Here is a 21,136-nt window from a genome sequence, read left to right on the forward strand (position 1 = left end):
TGAAATTTTTAAATTTGACGTATTATGACGAAAATCGTCGCTAGGATTGTTAACTTGTTACCTACGAATTTAAAACTATGACATATTCGCTGGACGTGTTCCTCTTTGGTCGTATTGTTGTTTGTGTTTTGGCACATGCGATTAAAATTGTCAGAATCCAATTTTGAAATCTTTATTTTAAATATTTAAAAATAAATTATATCAGCCAGCGCGAGGCACATTCCATTTATAATCCTAGTGAAACCCGACGAATTTGACAGATATTGAAACCTGTCCGTTTCTTAGCAGTCGAACTACTGGTTATGTCTATTGTGACGTAAACGTTATAAACTTATAATATATTTAGATTGGGTTGCACCAACTAACTTTAACTATAACTGTAACTTTAACTATAACTTTAACTACAATGCAAAATGTCAAATCTTTGGTAAAAGTTAAAAATGGAATCCATCAACTATCAAGACGCCTTATTAAACAATAACCATAGAGCTCGCCAAGGTTTTAAATGCACGTGGCGAAAATAGGAACTAACGCTGTCATCATACAAAAACGCCATTTTTGACAGTTCTCCTTTACCAGCAGCGCCCCCGCCCACGTTCATTTATAACCTTGTTGAACCAGCTGTCATCTGTCAATTTCTCCGGTCAAAGTTAAGGTTAAAGTTAAAGCTAAATTTAGCCTTAACTATAACCATAACTTTAACCTTAACTTTAACTTTAACCACGCCTCTGGTGCAACCCAACCTTAGACTTTTGTCCTAGATGCATAGGACAGGATAGTTTTTATTACGAATATGTACGGTATAGTTCCTACGCGATAATTAGGTAATCGATTTTCAGCGCAACAGCGTTGCGGCCTGCAAGCCTCATGTAGTGAACAATAAACACTTACTTATTGTATTTTCATTTGTCAACGTTTTTAAGACGCTCCCCGTACGGAGATGCCGTAATTTACCGTTTTTAGAGTTTTATTAACTCATAATTTGAAAGCTACAAAATTAAATTAAAATACAGCAATATTCTCCAGATACAAACATTCCTTTCTTTGTTATTAATTTCCTATTTTTGTTTATTATACTGATATCAGCTTCCAAAGTTGGTATAAACCAATAAATTCAAGCATAAATACAGTATCTCCTTAGTATTTACAAATTACGTTTATTTGAAACACTCGCCAATAGATTGACAATTTCATTACCTACATATTTGCCGTTTGAATTTTTTTAGGTCAATTTTGAACTAATATATATATTTAAACTATAAGTAAAAAAATAGGATTTCGGTGCGATCTCGGTAACGCGGCAAATGTATGGTCAAGGTCGTTTGTTCAGGGGATGGCTTTAAATTAAAAGTCCAATGAGGAATAGATGAATAACTTATAACATTGATATTAGCATTAGAAATATAGAAACATTCATTATCATAATATAACTATTGCTTATTAGACAGTACAGCATACAAGTACAGCAATTGCATAGAAGCCCTCGGCAATGTCCGTTAGCGCCATGATGAATGTAAACTAAATGGCCCTTTACAGGCTAAGCTCAATCATCCATAATCCACCGTAATTGGGCTTATTAAAGCTTCGCACGAGCTTCGACGCAAAAATGGTAATGGCTCCTTACCATAAACACTTATTTATTCCCCAGAAGTCGGCGGTAATCATAGACGATTATTTTTAACTAGCCACCCACAAACAATTTAAAAAACGTTCCGCTCGAAACGAAACGAGTTATTCGCGCCGACTTTTAATTCGTCGACAACACCGATGGCCAATCGATTACGGTTATACACAATTTGTCACCAGTATTTGCCGCATCACCTCCTGCCACGCGATATTAGCTTCTATCCTCGTTGACGTAAAAATTAAGGAGCCGTTTAAGTCTCCAGAAATAAGCGGGCCTATAAATACGTTCGCGGCGTTGTTAGTTCCACTAATCACGTATTAAACGCACAAAAGCCGAGCTGTGAAGTGTTGTATTTGACAGGAGTGCAGTTGGCGCCAAATTCGCTGTCACCCCGACGGGAGCCATGATGAACGGGCCCGAACGCTTAGATAAAAATAAACGGCCGACCATTAAACGGGGACTAAAATATTCACAATTAATAAAACTCCCCGTGACCACACACTGAGCTAATTCGAAGGTTTATTTTCATTTGTTTTCATTGATATAGTACGCTGCTTCGTTCCCGTTAAAGTTATTTTAATATGTGTATTTAATAATTCATCGTTGAGTGCCATCGCTTTTATAGCGTTCGCGTTACCGTAAATAAAAAAGATAATATTTATAGAGGCGATACCATTAGGTAGTGAAAAGTGTTTAAAACGGGTTGTAAAATAAATTAAATATTCTATTTGACTATCTGTTAAACGTATATCAAACAAAGACACTATAAAAATAATAAAAAATACAGAAAAAGCAGGTAGTTTCATTTCGATAAATTAATTTAATGTGTGCGGGCACTGACAGGGTTAACGTTTATGCAGCGCGCTGGTATTTTTGTATGCAGAACTAAATGTTGTCAGCAACTTCTTTGCACCAAATTTCGCGTTCTATAGCACGGAAACTGTACGTTTTTTGGTGACGCTGCGTTAAAGTAAAAAATCGTTTTTGGATATGTTTTAGATCGCTTGTTTTCGGCCTCTCATAGAAAACAAGAAATGGAACAACAAGAAATGCGACAAAATGGTTTTCGTCGCATAATTTAAAAACCATAAATATATTTCATATATAAGCTATGGGCAAATTATAGTGTACTTATGCTTGAACTAATCTATGTACAAATTTTGGAAGCTTAAATCACTCTCCTCTGTTGGCAAATTTAGAATCCCTGTTTTTATAGAGGTATTTTTGATTAATTATTCTGTGTTATAAATGTTGACCAATGGTGTTATGCTATGGGTAATTCAAATATAAAGACATGATGAATACTGACAATGAACTTTAATTTATTAGCTTTAGTCATTGTAGAGAAAAAATCGATATCGCTGCAACCAAATTATCAAGGCGTCACCTTAAAGTATCTCCATAGTCCAGCATTTATAATATGGACTAGATGACGCACGCAACTCAGTTGCGCCAAAACTCGTTTATCGCGCGGGAACCGTACCTGTTTCCGGGATAAAAGTATTCTATGTCCTTTTCCGGGACTCAAGGTATCTCCATACCTTTCAGCAAAATCAGTTCAGCGATTTGGGCGTGAAAAAGTAACAGACAGACAGAAAGACACACTTTCACATTTATAATATTAGTATGGATTATACAAAATATTAATATTGTTTACATGCACTAAGCTGTAAAAGCAGTTGGAGAAAGTCTAGGCCAGTGTCAACAGTTGCGGGTGTCCTGTGGTTTTCCACCAGCGGTCGCGAGGGTGGCCATAATAGTTAATATTATATTGACAAGCGGAAACCGTAAAAGTAGTAACTACAATGTGTAAATAATAATTTAAGAAGAAAGTGAAAGAAGTGGGTAACTATTATTTGAAAATAAACTTATTTGAAAATGTTCGTTTTTTGCATACATGTTAGTTACCCACTTCTTCGATTGTAAGAACAAGTGAAAATAGACGTATGCAAGAGAGAGTCTTACGTCTTGTCTTATAAATGTAACAGGTAGTAACAAACCGTATTTTTGCCAAAAAAATAATATTATCTTAGACTCTGCCACAGAATACATGATATTAGTACAATTGACTCTTAGAGTTTTTTGATAGACAAAGAACGAGCCGACCACGCGAATCTATTTCTAATAGCGAAAAAATAATTCAGGTTCCATTCATTTCCGTTCACTGTCATTGCTCACATGGGCGTAGCGAGGTACGGGCAGGGGGGGATTGCTCATAGAGTACTAACGCAGCGCGCAGGAGAGAGGACGTAAAAGATGCTATAAAATGTATTCTTCACTGCTCTTGTATTCTGCTGAATAAATGCTAAGGACAAATTAATTTTCTGAAGGTAGATAAAGCTTTCAAATGTACATTTGTATGATTCGTTGCAGGGTCTTAATCTGTCTTTGTAATTACGCGGACATATTGCGATGTGTTTATCTGGAGATAATTATAATAAATGTGAAGCATCTGACCCCGCGCGGCCTGTAATCCCCGTCCGAGTACGTACCCGCTCGGGGACAGGGCAACGTTTGTTTTGACAAATTCATTCTGCGTCCGCCATTCAAACTATTCTTATTTTGGTGCTAGGGCTGGCACTGTGATATAGCGATAACGCTTCAAGTTCGAAGTAGTAACATGAATGCAGTTTAAATTAAGTCGGACTACTGAAACTTTTCAATTGTTTTAACAATTTCAGTTATTACAACTCCTAATTTTATTAAACGTAAGTCAATAAATTAGAATCACAGTGTGGTGTAGTGTAGTAGTGGCCACTCTAAATCTGAAGTTACCTATTATTTATTGTTATATTTTTTCTGTTTTTAGTTTTATCATCATTACTTTTATCATATTTTTGCACAAAGTTTTCATTTTGCTTGTGATAAAGGAAATAGAACTTGTTCATTTAAATTTCTACCTTTTTTTATGTTTTTGGTGTTCACTCATAGCCGCAGCTTTGCTCAAATTATCTTATTTTAGTCCTTTTTTCACTAATATAATATCTGTAATTTTACATGCATACTGTCCACTGAGATATCTAGAAGTTTCGGTGTCAGCCCTAGGCGCAGACTGGGTGGCCCCTCGCGTCTGATACACTGGCAGCTTAAAACAAAACCAAGAGTATCGAGACAAGGACGGACGTGACGTCACAGCCTCCGTCTCTCTCGCACACTATGCACGCACTACAAGTACAAAATATTATCCAACTATTGTACACTACAATCTAGATAAACTACCCAGCATGTTTAGGCTTTCTGGTAGCGGACAGTTTATGTAAAACCGCGTAAGTCCTTGCACTTGCTTATAGAAAGCGGTAATTTCACCTCAAAGGACAGGTACAGATTTATGAACAATGTTAGTATCTACATTTATGGCATCATTGGTGTTTTGCGACATAATGTGCCCGAGTTTACTTATAACACTACAAACAGGTAAGGCAAGTCTTCTGGTATAATGATAGTTGTAGAATTAGAAGTGACATCGATTGATTCGAATTTAGAAGCATTAAAACAAATAAATTCTAAGTATTCTTTAATATTGAGCGAGCCATCATGATGATGAACAATTAACAAAAAATTAAAACCGACTTCCAAAATAAAAACAATAATACTCGTAACATCCTTATAATATGAACTAAAAAGTATTGAATACTATCTAATAGGAAGTGCCTTTCTCCGAATTCGGCTAAACCTCAACTATTTCTGTACTCAATCTTCATCATTTTGAAGTCGGTACCAGATAGCTGAATCTTCAGTTCTCTGACAATATGGCGCAGCGCAGACGACAGACGTATCCGTGACGCACGTAAGGCGACGGACTTTTTGCGCGTCGTGTGCGTTACTGCATATTATAATTGCATAGACGTTCTATTTCCACAGACTAAAAAGTGCGTCACGGATAGTCTGTCGTCTGCGCTGCGCCCTAGACAAGCTTACTAAGCTTCTTAGTCTAAAAGCTTTGATAAGCTCTACCAAGAATTGACTATGAATACTTTTATTGTTAATAAAATAGGTGACTTCAACAATAAACCGACTCCCAAAAAAGGAGTAATTTTTGTTATATTATATTTTTAAGTGCAGTGCACACCTACGGTCATTAAAGCGGCGCGGCGGCGCCTACCGTCACTTTCAGGTGTTAAGCATTACCGCAGGGTAATAACCGTAAAAAGTACATTTTGATAAGATAATTATCATATTAAAAAAAATATAAAACTTATCTTATTGCATACCATTTTTATTAAAAAAAAAAAACAATAAAGTTATCTTAACGCATACCAGCAGTAGTATAAATTTATTCAAGCGAACACATGTCCGCCTGGAGTGGTGGTGATAGCGAATATTCCACGTCATTAGACACCCCTATATTTAGGGGATGTAACCCCTGTTCATAGGATTAAATTCAATTGTAAAGCGTGTAAAACTACCCTTATTATTGTTTTAGTTTCTAAGATATTGTTTTCGATATTTTATCAATTGTCATATTGAAGTATATTTTAGACTAAATATTGCACGCGACTTCGCCCGAGTTAAACAGTCTCCCGAAGTAATTGTACATTTTCCCGTAATAAAAAGAATTATGTGTCCTACCAAGTCAACTCTATTTCTGTCTTATTTCATCAAAAACAGCCCAGCAGTTTTTAGAGCCTATCCGATGCAAACAAAAAAGAACATTTCTTTTCTCTTTATATAGAACCTATAGTAAGCTCTTGTTTTGTTCCTCATGAAGAAAGAAGGATGCTCATTTGTGTAATGAATGAAAAACAACACAAACGCTTATGCAACTATATTTATATTCTATTCTTCGTTCGACTTTCAAAAAGTGTATCATGATACCCATTTTGAATAAAAAGTTATTTTATTTATTTATTTTATAAAGGATTTACTGTACTGATACAAATGTGTCATTTAGTGCTAATATCTAAAACAGTCCGCAGACTACATCTTAACTAATAACTTAGCTATTTCCGAACGAAGACAAAACTCGTAAACGTCAGAAGTGACAGTCGGCCATCTTGGTGCGGGACCCGCCAACGTGTAGTCTCAATATCTCGCGATAATTACTGTAACGATTAGTCAAGTTTCTAATCCCCACTTACACCGTCCCGTAACAGTATATTCGTTAAAGTTAATTTGAAATCACTAAGTTGCTTGTTTCAGTTTTCCTTTTTTAATTAATAATAATATTATGAGCATTTTCAAGTAGAGTTATAGCTACTATCATAATGTTATCAATTATCATGATAGTCTCTATAAGAGTATCCATAATCATATTTTTGTTGGGCTCGATCTGTACTTGTCAACTCCACTGAAATTGCAAGCAGAATGGTTCTAGAGGCGATACAATTCTCATCACGTGAAGCATAATATCTTAGAATTTAGATGATTATCGATATAACTTAAACGTCGATCGAGATATTTAGCTAAATTGTTTAAAAACATATAGAAAATATTCGGTTTTAAATTCATCTTTAAACTGGTAGACCCACAAAACTAAATACTTAAACTGAGACTTCCTTACACTTCGGTGTAACAGTCAGTCCTGTCCAAAGTTAAGACGGCTGGGGTAATGGAAGAAACGCTTTGCTGTTAATTATTGAGTTCTCCGCTCAGTCGGAGTTAGTGCGACCCGGCGACCTCCGGCAGTAAACACAGACCCATTATACTTTACTGCCAATATACTACTTTTACTATAATTCTATATGCTATAAAGTGTAAACCTAGTTGTAAAATACTAGATAATTCCCGATACGTAAGTTAGAATAGCACTTAAAGCGTTTTAGTGGTTTGCTCATATAAAGTTTATCATTATTTCAATGAAAATCGGTTTGCCGCGTGTATAATGTGTGTCATATAATATATTATTATCAACATATAAAATATAGTGTACATCTATATATATAAAACTCAAAGGTGACTGACTGACTGACTGACATAGTGATCTATCAACGCACAGCCCAAACCACTGGACGGATCGGGCTGAAATTTGGCATGCAGGTAGATGGTATGACGTAGGCACCCGCTAAGAAAGGATTTTGATAAATTCCAACCCCAAGGGGTTCAAATAGGGGATGAAAGTTTGTATATACTTCTTAACGCGAGCGAAGCCGCGGGCAAAAGCTCGTTTATTTATATTTAGATTTTAGAGTCTAATTCTATTATTTTTATTATCTTAACTATTAGTTTGAAATCTCATTACAATAAGCTTTACTGACTGGCAAAGCTTAAATGTCTAAAAATAAACTTCAAATAAGCGACTAACTTTGAATAACTGAGACCAATGTAACGTTGGGAAAACGATCTCGTCCAATTAAAACATAAAATTAATTACAGCTAAGGCTCCCTACAGACCGCGCGATTTACAATCAAAATATTTGTGTACAATTGTTCATATTGTATTGATTTTTGAATGTGAAATCGATCGATCAACGAATTTAAAATAAATCTTTGTAGCTAATCTAAAATTACCCATTATAAATAAGATTGAAATAATTACTGGCAATGTGTATGAACCCTAATCCTATCCTATGTCCTTTCCCGGGGCTCAAAGTATCTCCATACCAAATTTCACCAAAATTGACGCTGTCTAAACTCTATAGACTTTACAATCTATACTCTTGACTAAAATGAAATACTGGATTGGTTAATATGTAGAAATAATTTTTATAAAAATATCTAATTATTAATTTATGAATAATGTTAAATTTATTTTAATTTGTTCTGTATACATTAATGGCATTCACACACCATTGTTATGGTAGGATATGTAAGAACTATTAGTCTATTATTATAACCTTTGTTACCCTTTTGACTACATATCTGTAAAAAAATCGTCATCGATCATAAGCAATCATATAGAAGAATACGTCTAACGTTCGTAGTCGCTTGTATTATTAATCTTGGGCTAACGTGGAGATACATAAGCAGTAAGTGCAATAATTTACAAATGACTGTTATTAATGCCAAACGATTGATGATGATTATTTAAAACTCAATGTTAAGTTACCTCTAAATTAATCTAAACTTTTCCATCGCTACGTGTGAACGAAGCCTTATAGACCACCCTCGACGCGTAGTAGAATTTGCTCCGGTACACGCGGACAGATATCACTATCTATAGATATAGAGATTTATTACTATAAGCTCTCACCTACTGTACTGATTTACATACATCATCATACCGCCGTCGAGCTACAGAAGTCGATCGCAGTTAGATCCAGTTTAAAACGGAATATTAGATGAAGGTTGAAGATAAGCCTGCGTAAAATACTTTAAAATTTGTATGTATTTTAGACATTATTTATAGTTTCGACATATTTTGTATTTTTTTTATTCAGTAAGTACTTTAGTATTATTGGATAGTTCAGAAAAAATATTTGTGTAAATTAAACTACAAAATTAAGGCAGCTAACTTTAATATTGCATTATAATGGTGAATTTGTATCATAGGAGTATAAATATAACATAATCTAGTAGGTATATCTATATATATAAAACTCAAAGGTGACTGACTGATTGACATAGTGATCTATCAACGCACAGCCCAAACCACTGGACGGATCGGGCTGAAATTTGGCATGCAGGTAGATGTTGGAACGTAGGCATCCGCTAAGAAAGGATTTTGATAAATTCCAACCCCAAGGGGTTCAAATAGGGAATGAAAGTTTGTATATAATAATACTTCTTAACGCTAGCGAAGCCGCGGGCAAAAGCTCGTCCTAATATATTCCACAACCTAACCACTTTTGTGGTAGACTTTACGGAAAAACTATCTCGCTTATGGATTTATCCTTTAACTTAGTAATTTTTATTTTTATGTAGATGAGTTATCATCGGTCAGTCAAGGTTTGGTTACTATTAAAATATTAAAAAAAAATGACTTAAAGATTATTACCACGCAGAACAACCACGCGAGCCCTTACAAAGCTCGGCTTTTAGCTAGTATTAATATTATTATGTGTACTTTAAATAGTGCTATGATTATAAATAGTAATTATCCGCAATAGTATAAACAACGTTATCCAGCAGACAAATGCCAGCGTGGAAGTGACCCTGTTAACCTGCTGAGGAAATTGGTAGTCTAAGGAACAGGCGGAAAATGTGATTAACTTCTCCCACAGGATGAGACATAAGCTTACAGCGGATTTGTTGTTTTTAGCGGTACCTAATCAAAAAAAGTAGGACTTAGGTAAAATTATCCGAGTTATTTTCGGGCTTGACTCTTGAGGAATCAGACGACATTCGAGTAAAAACATTGTAACACGTAGGTAAAGCGCATTTTCTTTTTTGGTATTGTCAGCTCTGAAAAAAATAGATGATTATTAAAGTTAAAGCTCAAAATTAAGCGTCCAAATTATTTTTGGGCTTGAGGTATCCGACCAGATTCAAGTAAACCGTCAACACCCAAATCGCTGCAACCCATACCTTAGGCCACAACCGAATTATTCGCATAAGTCTTTTAATTAAAATAGTTTGAACTGAAACGAATTAGGACCGGTTGTAGGGGCCGAAGCGTCTGATATTACCATCTTAATATTTATATATTCACTAGACAATAATGCTGAGCTTCCAAAGAGACTTCTAGAATTCTTGCAGGCGCCAATTTAAAATAGTCAGGACATGGACAGTACCGGAAATAAAATGTTAATAAAAACTATAATATATATATTTCTTCAAGGGGGCATTAAATAGGTACTATTATTTTTACCACTTTAAATCTTAAAATAATATACAAACTCAAGTAATAAATACGAGACAACGAAAAAGTTGATTGTGATAAAATTGAATTGGCTCATTTAATTTAAACTCATGTTGTATTACATCATTCAATAGTGTTGGATCTCATCTTTTATCCATATTACAAAAAATCTGATTGTTAAAACAACCTAGGCTAGGATCCCAGATCCTTATGCAGGCGTGCATGGTCACCATAGAAACGGTTTCTTCCTACGGAAGAATAGACAAAGTGACAGGAAATCCGCCATTTTTTCGATAAAATCTGTCAGTATGTCGATTCTTTCCCAAGTCTACTGTTGTTATGCTAGCCCTGATGATAAGTTATGATCAAGATCCAAAGTAAGACATAACGCTATCTGCACTCTTTGCTCTATCGTCCTATACAATTAAGTATTAAATCTCCAAACTTGTGAGGGCCAAAGAGTCTGGTAACGCTCCCGCAGAGGCACGGGCGGTGACTGACTGACTTTTAATTAATAAACTTGAGGCAATCGGAATTCCCAGGGACTGAGCGATCACGGCACAGGGGAAAACTCTACTTCTATAGAATATTCTCTGTGGAAGGTCATTGTAGATACGAGTATATACATAGAGAGGAGATATAGTATTTTGGAGAATAGACGGGAAACGAATTATTATCAGCGGCACCACACGACATTTTGAATAAAGATTTGTGCTTCGTTTTGCCGTTTGGACTTTGATATATTTTCCTGCTGTTATTATAAAAAATAAATATTATAATTTATTAATAATATGATCAACAATACTTAAGAAAATGTATGGGATCAAACATAAGAAATCGGAAGTAGCACGTCAGTTGTCACTATATACCTTACATCCAATTCCATACAATTAACAGTAACATTAATGAGTAAGAGCATTATAATATTAATGAAATCTAATTAATGTAAGACAAAAAGTAATAATTCAGTCACTACACTTTCGCCATGTTGGACCAATCACAAGCGTTTACGAACGTGTAGAAAAGCACGGTCTTTTATAATTGTCCATGATCGACATCGATTATAAATTCTATAAAATTTCATAGCAATGAAAAACCATGGAGGCATTCATAGCCCAACATAGAAAGAACCTATAGAGAGCTTTGCAATCATAGTCTAAGGTAGAGACGGGCGATGATACGAAAATACAAATTTTTATGATGTATTTTTCTTGTAAAACGTTTCCTTTTTGGTTACACAAAGATGTACTCACTCTATAATATAATTTTGTTCTTGGAAGATATGAATTGATCAATAAATATAAAATACTATGGGAATAAGATTGTTCCCGCTGTTATGTCTTTGTTACTGCGTGCAAAGCTTGTTGCACATGATAAGCTAGCTAATAAGCTAGCTAGCATAATAAACTAGCTTACATGACAGGAATTTTAGTTCATTATTTTGAAGAGCTAAACAAAATATTTTTTTTTTAAAAAGCAAATCCGACCAAAGTTAATTATTATGTTTATGAACATTTTGGGAAGGAAAAAATGGGTCAATAAAATGCAGAAACTGTATCAAATCTCAGAGCATTTTTTTGATTTTATGACAAATCTAACCACCCAGGCTAACCTTTCAAGTTGCATACATTATCTGTCAAACTCTTTATTCAATTAAATTATAATAATTAAATATCTCTGAGTACACTTCTTCGTCAGACATACTTAAAACGAAAATCTTAAATAATCCGAAACCTGCATCATTTTCACTAAGCAAACGTATAGCTTACATAGCGTAGTTTATAGTGTCGCTCGGCCGTATTTAGCGCTATTCACACTTGGCTAACAAAGAGCACAATGCGTTAACATTAACGTCTAGTTACACCTTAAACTGACTAATTAGTTTTTCACGTTAATCACTAATTACGTGGCATTTACGTCGCTAATTATATTTGCTTTTCGGCTTAATAAATATGTAATTTAATATAATTAAGCGTAGTTTTGAATAATTTTTCGATCTCATGAACATTTCACTGTGTAGAATGTTTGAGAATTATAATTATTGGGTTTTTTGTTGTGAAATTTGAAAGTAGGGCAATTTTGCTTGAGATTATACAACGTCTGTTTTTGAGTTTGTGTCCCATGCTTTTGTTTTAAGGTATTTAATTTCTCTCCCGGTAAGATGTTTTAGCTCATCTCTCTCTTTTTTGTAACAATTTCCTGTTGTAAATTAGCCTACCTACCTTTGTGTTGTTTTTCATTGTGCCACATTTTTTACGTTTTCTGTGTGCAATATTTTTTTTGAAAACTTGCAATAAAAAAAATCTGAATCAACGAGAAGATACTGATAATTCATATTGTGTTCTTACCCAGATTAAAAAAAATTATAAACTACTTGGCTAATATTATAACAAAAGTGAGATACATATTATTTACATTACTTACTTTAATAACCTAATATAGCATTTAAAATCGATGACTACACAATATTCTATTAGCAATAATAATGTATTATATCAGTTGGTCGGAAAATGTGTAATATTTAAACAAGTTTATTATCTTTAATGATTAATTGCTCATGTCCATACATCCATACACTTTATAAGTAACTACTTACTGTATAATGTAATCAGTCTGGTTCGTGTTTAGAATTAGTCATAAATTATAATGTTTACTGTTGGGTGTGTCAATACGTGACGATAGTGGAAAAATCTTTTAAAGACATGTGCATACTGCGTTTTAAAATTGATTCAGTAGTTTAGGCGCTACAGTGGAATGAAACTACACAAACATAATATATGGTGTTCGTAACATAGACCATAACTTCGTTGCCTAGAAATTTATTTAGATACGCGAAAAATATACAATTATTTTGTGCGAAAATCTGTCTATGTGCCATTTTTCTTATCTTTACGCTAAAATCGACAAACCGATTTGGACCTATTGGAAATAATTTAAGTCCTGGACAAGGACATAATATTATGATGGTTTTTATTCTGAAAAATGTAGAGTTCTATGAGGGTTTGGCGCTAGGACGTACGGGCAAAATCTAGAGCGCTGAACTTCAGTTATAAAGTAGGTAATAGTCACTACAGATGACTCGTTTATTGCCCGGGAACCGTACATTTCGAGATAAAAAGTATCTTATGTCCTTTCCCGGACTTAAAGTGTCTCCATACCAAATTTCATCAAAATAGGTTCAGTCGTTTGGGCTTGAAGAGGTAATAGACATGCAGACACACTTTCGCATTTATAATATTAGTATGGATGCACAACCAACGACTCCCAGTAGGATCACTTGTATGAATTAATTGCAGTAAAATGTAAATAGACCACCTAGATAGATGAGGAAATGGGTTTCTTAATAATTTATATCACTCAACATGTTTACACGACCATTTCATATTTAATTTGAATACCTTATCTATTTGTGCCACCTGTATCTTTAATATTAACTATCGCCGATGTCAGCTTATCTATTTAATGGTTTAACTTTAAGATAAAAATTTACCAACTTTTGCCATGACGATTTCAGCCTAATACTTGTTCCTATTAATTAGCAATTCCTAATTTGCAGACTAGAAGTCATATTCATCAACATCAACTTGCTATCTACTGCGGGGCTAAAATGGCGGGGGTCGCTTTGGAGAATCATATTATTATGATTCATTTTTTTTAAATCGCAAAATGCAAGTAATCTGCTTGTAATTCATATCTAGTAATTCGTACTAATTTGACATTTGTCAGTTTGACAGTTTTGACAATTCATTTGCTGAATAGATTGAGATGAATTGCTAGATGTGACCATTTTAGCCCCACGGATCCAACTCTAATTTCTAATTTTACATTATATATTTAACTTAAAAGTAAGAAAGGTTTTTCTCGAGAAAATTAAACAATTGAATGGTTTAAATGCGTTTAAAACTTCTATTCTGTTGAAGAAATAAAAACGCAATCGTCTATCGGTTCTTTGCTTTTTACATTTAAAGTTAATGTAGCGAAATGATTTGAAAATTAGGGATGTACTTGAGAGGAACGTTTGGGTGTCGATAAAAAGTTTTATTACCTACACAACATAATATATTATCTGATATTCTTGAGTCATTTTCAAAAGGAAGAAGTAGAAATAATCGGCCAAGTGCGAGTGGGACTCGCGCATGAAGGGTTCCGTACCATTATAGAGCTTTTCAACTCTCTAGCTATTACATTTCTCATGTTAGAGCCTGGAGACAGACAGACGGACAGACATCGAAGTCTCAGTAATAGGGTCCCGTTTTTACCCTTTGGGTATGGAACCCTAAAAAGCAGAGAAAAAAATAAGTAAACTCTCTTTTTCTTTTAGTATTTTGATGTTACATAAATTCTACAGAAAGACTGAATATAAATGACTGAGAAAGACCAACCATGAATTATTTTAAATAATCCTGATTGATATTAGATAAAGTACTTTTTTAAATAAATTTCAAAATCACTTACGATTTCGAGTCATTCAATATCGGAAATAGAATTGAAAATAAACAGAAATGTAATCAAATTAAATCCTAGACATGGAGCCGATGTTACTTCATTAATATTTACAAGGTGTTGAGCGGGGGTTTCTTAAAAATTGCTTTTTAGGGATGCGCTACGCCGCGCCGCTTACTGAAAATGTATCGATAAAAAGGCGTACTTATCTACCTAGCTTTATTATTAAAAAAGGAAGGTAAATACTTTAAATCTTATTCTATTAAAATATGTTAATTTTATTAACGTTTATTACATAGTTTTACATTCAAAACCAATTGTATCAAATTATTTAGCATATTTTTTATATATCAGGTGTTTTCTGGTGCATTTATAACACATATTTGACAAAATTTATCGTAATTTGTGTGAAAACGACTATAAAAATGAAATATATAATACATTTTATATACAAACTCCAACTGCGACAATATGTAATAAATTGACGGTATTAATAAAATGTAGACAAGAAACATAATGATTTCAATCATAATTTTGACATTTTGTAAAGGTTCACAAGCAATTCATTAAACATTCGAAAATGTACATAAAATTTAACCCAAAATGTGCCGAAATTGTTGTCAATCTAATAAGTATAAATAATTCATTGTTCTTTAAATGAAATAAAATAATATTTTAAATTAAGAAGACGCTTGTAAAAAAAATTAACAAAGAATTTATTTGTCCACAGTAGTGCTTAATAATAAAATAGTAAAATAATAATAAAATATCTTTGTAATCGTGATAACTTAGTAACTCTATATAATCAAATGGATGTCTCTTGCCAGCTACAACTAACAATGATTATTCTGTAGAAACTTTAAAACGTTACTATACTAAGTACCCCGCATAAAAAGGGTTAGCTTCCAGGTTGAGTGTAATTATTCCAAATTTGGTATACGGTACCTAGAACAAACCATTCATACTGCCTAGGTTGTTTACCTCTGGGCTCTGCACATAAGGGCTCGCACAATGTAATTAATCATATTAATCACTGACATCGTGAGTTCATTATTCTTTTATAAGTTTGTTGACGTTTAGTTTTGTTCTTAATTTTTTTATAAAAATAAGGGGGCAAACGAGCAAACGGGTCACCTGATGGAAAGCAACTTCCGTCGCCCATGGACACTCACAGAATCAGAAGAGCTGCAGGTACGTTGCCGGCCTTTTAAGAGGGAATAGGGTAATAGGGGAGGGTAAGAATGGGAAGGGAATGGAGTAGGGGAGGGTAGGGAAGGGCCTCCGGTAAACTCACTCACTTGACGAAACACAGCGCAAGCGCTGTTTCACGCCGGTTTTCTGTGAGAACGTGGTATTTCTCCGGTCGAGCCGGCCCATTCGTACCGAAGCATGGCTTTCCCACGTTAAATTGACGGATTGAACTAAAAATATTGTAGACTATTTATAAAATACTACTAGATGACGTCCGCATCTTCATTGCACCGTTTGTTTACTGCGCGAAACCCGTACATTTTTCCGTTACAAAAACTATATTTTGTTCTTTGCCATTGCTCAAAGTGTCTTGGCAAGTTGTACCGACAAATTTAATATAAATCAGTTAAGCCGCTTAAGCGTGAAAAGACAGACAGCAACACAAGAAAACAAAAAACATAAAACAAAAAAAGATAAATTATCGATAAAAATTATCGGCAACTTTTAGTTCAATGTCACATCACTATTTCTGTGAGATAAGCTACATCCCTAGCCTAATGGATATTATCGGTGACTTGTAAAACAAGTGTAGGGGGAAATCACCCTCACTCGGGGAAGTTTTCACGGATTTTCCCGTTCACACCAAACACACAAGATCATTTCTGTAGATTTACAAAATCACTTGCAACAGAGGGAGATGTTATTGAGGTGGAAAAAGTTTTTGTTTGGATGTTGGATTAAAAGCTTTAGCAGATTAAGATCATTAGCACAATTTCTTAAAATATAAAGTACTTAATGTAATGATGTGACCATGGCATGAAAAAATATTATGCTTTTTTAATCACGTATAAAATTCATCTACTTAATATATCTACATTTTTAATTTTATTGTTTTTTTACTGAAATATGTAGTTCTCTCAACCTCTGGCGACCCTACAAAACCGGGGCTGCGACCCACAGGTTTAAAAACACTGATATAGAGCAAGCAGCGAAAAACATTCGGATAAATTATATCTGTCACAAATCTAAATAGATCGTGAAACAGGGCCTTAGTTGGATTAAATTATAACTTCTTAATTTTGAAGATATATTTTTTAAATTAGCCTATGCTGTCCCACTGCTGGTCTAAGGCCTCCCCCAGGGTCTTCCATTTAGTTCTATTTAGTTTTTTAATGTTTAGTAATAAATTGAATAATGGAGTGGCTCCCTAGAGAGAATAAGAGAAATAGAGGACGACAGAAAACACGATGGCGAGATATATTTACACAAAAAGTTGGAGAGGACTGGATGAGAGTAGCTAGAGATAGACAGAAGTGGAAGATATTGGGGGAGGCCTACGCCAAAGAGGCGACTATTACCTAAATAGATTATAAGTAGATTAAAACAAATAGAAAATGGAATGTTAGATTAAGTAATATTGTATACTTTGCATGCAAAATAACCATATTATGTCATTGTGTTGTTTGGTTGAGTGTTGCATTGATTTATTGATTATAATTTATAATTAATAAATTTAATGTAATATGAGATTAAATGGAACAGTGATATGAATATAACTACTGCAATAAATACTGAAATTAATTTGTTAAAAGTAACGGCAGACATCTGAAATGTAATTTAAAACAAATGATATACTTAGTTATATTAAATATTTAGTAAATGATGCTTTAATTAATTTGTAATGAAATGTTTTTAATGGAATCAAGTTATTATAAGTTAAACCGAATAGTACTCATAATAATAAATATGTATATGTAAAACAATTGCTATAGTTAAATTAAATATTTAGTAAATGATGCTTTAATTAATTTATAATGAAATGTTTTTATAAAATATGTTAAAATACTTAGAAATCAAGTTATTATAAGTTAAACCGAATAGTATTAATAATAATAAATATGTATATGTAAAACAATTGCTATAGTTAAATTAAATATTTAATAAATGATGCTTAAATTAATTTATAATGAAATATTTTTTAATGAAATCAATTTAATGTAATTTAAACCGAATTGTATTTTAATAATAATAAAATTAAAAATTATGTTATCTTATGAAAATAATATCTTTACAATAAATTAAATTATTTTGAAAATGCTATATATAGAAACAAATGATATATAGTTATTTTAATTACTTATAAAATTATTATTATTATTTTATTTTTATTTAAAATGAAATGTTTTTAATGTAACCAATAAATTGTAATGTAATATATTTTAATCCGAATAGTATCAATAATAACTAATGTATGCATGTAATCTTTGTAACAATTACTGGTAATAGAATAAAGGCTATTTTTTTTATTTTTTTTTATTTTATAATAAATTGAATAGTTTATTAGAGTTAACCAACCTATGACAAACACGATTATCGCCTAATTCTCTCCGTTAACTCGCCACCCTCATTGCTAAACAATTTCCCGGGACATAATCTATTAAATCTCGTTATCCCCTCAGCCCCTCGTAAAATCATAACAATATTACCCTTGTGTAAAATAAACAGGGTAACGCCTCCCTTATCTCGAATGACATCCCTTCGCGGTTCGAATTATTACTCCTTTCAGCCCACCGCACATTCGCAAAATCGACCGGGGGATTCAGTAGCTTGTGCCCTTGTAATAAAGCTCAGTGTAAGCGAAATTTTCATGAGTGAGCAAACAAGCATGCTGCTCCTTGATAAGTGGCCAACACTGTGACGAGTAGGGTTTTGTGTTCGAAGAAAACCTATTTAATGTGGCGCGGTCTAGCAGTCAGAACTCAGACCTTTTATTTAAGCACTATTTAAAGTTAAAGACCCTATTTGACAATCCATACTTCCATACTTAATATTAAATAAATGCGAAAGCGTTTCTGTTTGTCCGTCTGTCTGTTACATCTTCACGCCCAAACCACTGCACTGATTTTGCTGGAATTTGGTATGGAGCTGCTTGGAGGCCCGGGAAAGGACATAGGATACTTTTTATCCCGGAAAAATGTACGGCTCTTGCGCGATAATCGAATTTTGGCGCAATGGAGTTGCGGGCGTCATCTAGTTATTGATAAGTGACGAATAGATTATCCGAAATATTTGTCGCTACCGTGTATAGCTGTCAATAGCTTTACACGGAATGTATTATTGGGCGCTCCGCGCTTGTGATTCGTGAAATGCTCAGCCATTGTGTTATTGGTCCTTTGTTGGGACTTAGCAAAGCCGCAGTATAAAAATGAATGAATATGAGTTTGGTCACTTTGTCTATTCTACCGTCGTGTCATATTAATGATCACAGGATCATTTATATGACACGACACAATTATATGCACAGGCATATACATATTTATATAACTTTATGATAGAACTCTTATTCCAAAGGGTAATTATCATCTCCAAGACAATTAGGACCTCTATTCTAGTTTGGATGGGGTAACTCACCAGAACTGGGTCGGTCGCTGTACCTGGTGCAGTACACCCACGCCGGCCACACCATCGGCCCGTCGCCGCCCGTCGCTCCTGAACAATATATTAGAATTTAGAATGGCAAAAACGTTAAATTAAGAAATTTAAAAACTACCCCCGATAATGTCGTCAACCGGTGTCGTCATCGGTGAGCAACCAACGCTAAGAGCGCGCTTGAAAATATCAGTTGTCAAACAAAAAAACTAGATCAAAATCGGTCCACCCGTTTGGATGCTACGATGCCACAGATAGACACACAGACAGACAGATGCGTTAAACTTATAGCACCTATCTTTTTTTTCGGGGGTTAAAAAGGAAATAGGTCTAGGAAATGCCCATTTTCACCAACACCTTCCATTTACGCTAAGTGTATTTTAGGGGTATTTTATGCTATACATTACAAGATTTAATTACCATTTTGACCGACTTTCAAAAAGGAGGAGGTTATACGTTCGGCTGTATGTATCTTTTTTTTTCACCAATAGTATCCTTAGTTATGAGTCTAGCGGTCCTTTAAGCTCATGAAGATAGGTAGGTCTTAAGATATTTTCACAAAATATAAAGTATCAACTAAGTTCTTAGATCTGACGACTGACTCTGAAGAACTCAGACAACATATTGCAGGTATCCTTAATGGTCGTTAGGTAACCCTTAGGGGCAGTTATTGAAAACAGGCATTTTCTATCTAGACCTGTTGAAATAAAATATAACTTTAAGTATCTTTCGCTCTGTCAATTTGTCAAAATACTATTCTTTTTAGGAATCTACTCGCTAGTCCGAGCATTAATAAATAATTTCTTTCATAATTTGTTTTCCAAACTTTTCTTTCATAAGACGAGTATTATAAAAAGAAATCATGACAAATATTTGAAGAATCATGATGCAAGTAGTATTTGTTGTATATGCCAGTAGGTCTACACCATACCTTAATTAATGAAAGCACTCAATACATCAATAAAAAAACCGGCAAAGTGCGTGTTGGGCCACGTGCAATATAGGGTTCCGTAGTAGGTACCGCTAGTTTTTTTTTAAATTTTGTATGCTCAATGAATATACACTACTAACAAAATCATCTCAGTTACTTTCAAAGGAATTTGAACGAAAAGTTTCTTTATACTTCGGCGAATACACTTTTTTAGTTGATCGACTATTAGTCAATAACTTATGAAGTCTTCCTAGCCGTGATAGTTTTCCTTTCAAATTCAGCATATTTCCTACTCCCGTTAATTTTTTCACATTTCCAGAAGCAACCCTTTAGCTGGTGAAGGAACAATGGACTCTAACGATTTTTTCCACTTTAAAACTTAATATTTCACAAACGGAATCCGTTTAACGGATCCCTAAATCGAAAAATGATCTATTCCTTGTTGACTACGGAATCCTAAAAATTGTACACGACAGACCCATTAAAGGTGTTATTCGTTTTTTTTTTAAATAAAAATGTGGCTGTTTTTGACATTTTTAATCTACGATATAAGTACTAAGTATGACCTCAGTCGAGGTTATGACCCTACTTACGATTCTGATAACATCTACTAATGTAAAAAATTGTTTAAGTTGTACTTAATTACGAGTTGCTACCTATATTGTCTAGTTAACTGGACTAATCTACTGGTTGCTGACAAAATAATCACCACCTGGCAGCTTTCCAAAGATTTGTTGATTGTATTGAATGACATACTTAATTGCGAGCAGGTATTTGCCAATTAGATAAATAATAGAGCAGCTGCCCATCTTGTCGTTGTTCACAAAAATATCACTCG

At 33.9% G+C, this 21,136-nt stretch overlaps 1 protein-coding gene across 1 annotated transcript in view; it reads right to left on the reverse strand.

Moving 5' to 3' along the window:
• LOC121737439 (homeobox protein invected-like) overlaps positions 1-21,136 on the reverse strand; it is a 67,638-nt gene that overhangs the window by 19,520 nt on the left and 26,982 nt on the right. Inside the window, exon 3 of the mRNA XM_042129121.1 lies at positions 19,350-19,427. Coding sequence (XP_041985055.1) covers positions 19,350-19,427 — 78 coding nt within the window. The remainder of the gene's footprint in view (positions 1-19,349; positions 19,428-21,136) is intronic.

This window comes from Aricia agestis, chromosome 2, assembly GCF_905147365.1.
Source record: "Aricia agestis chromosome 2, ilAriAges1.1, whole genome shotgun sequence".
NCBI lineage: Eukaryota > Metazoa > Arthropoda > Insecta > Lepidoptera > Lycaenidae > Aricia > Aricia agestis.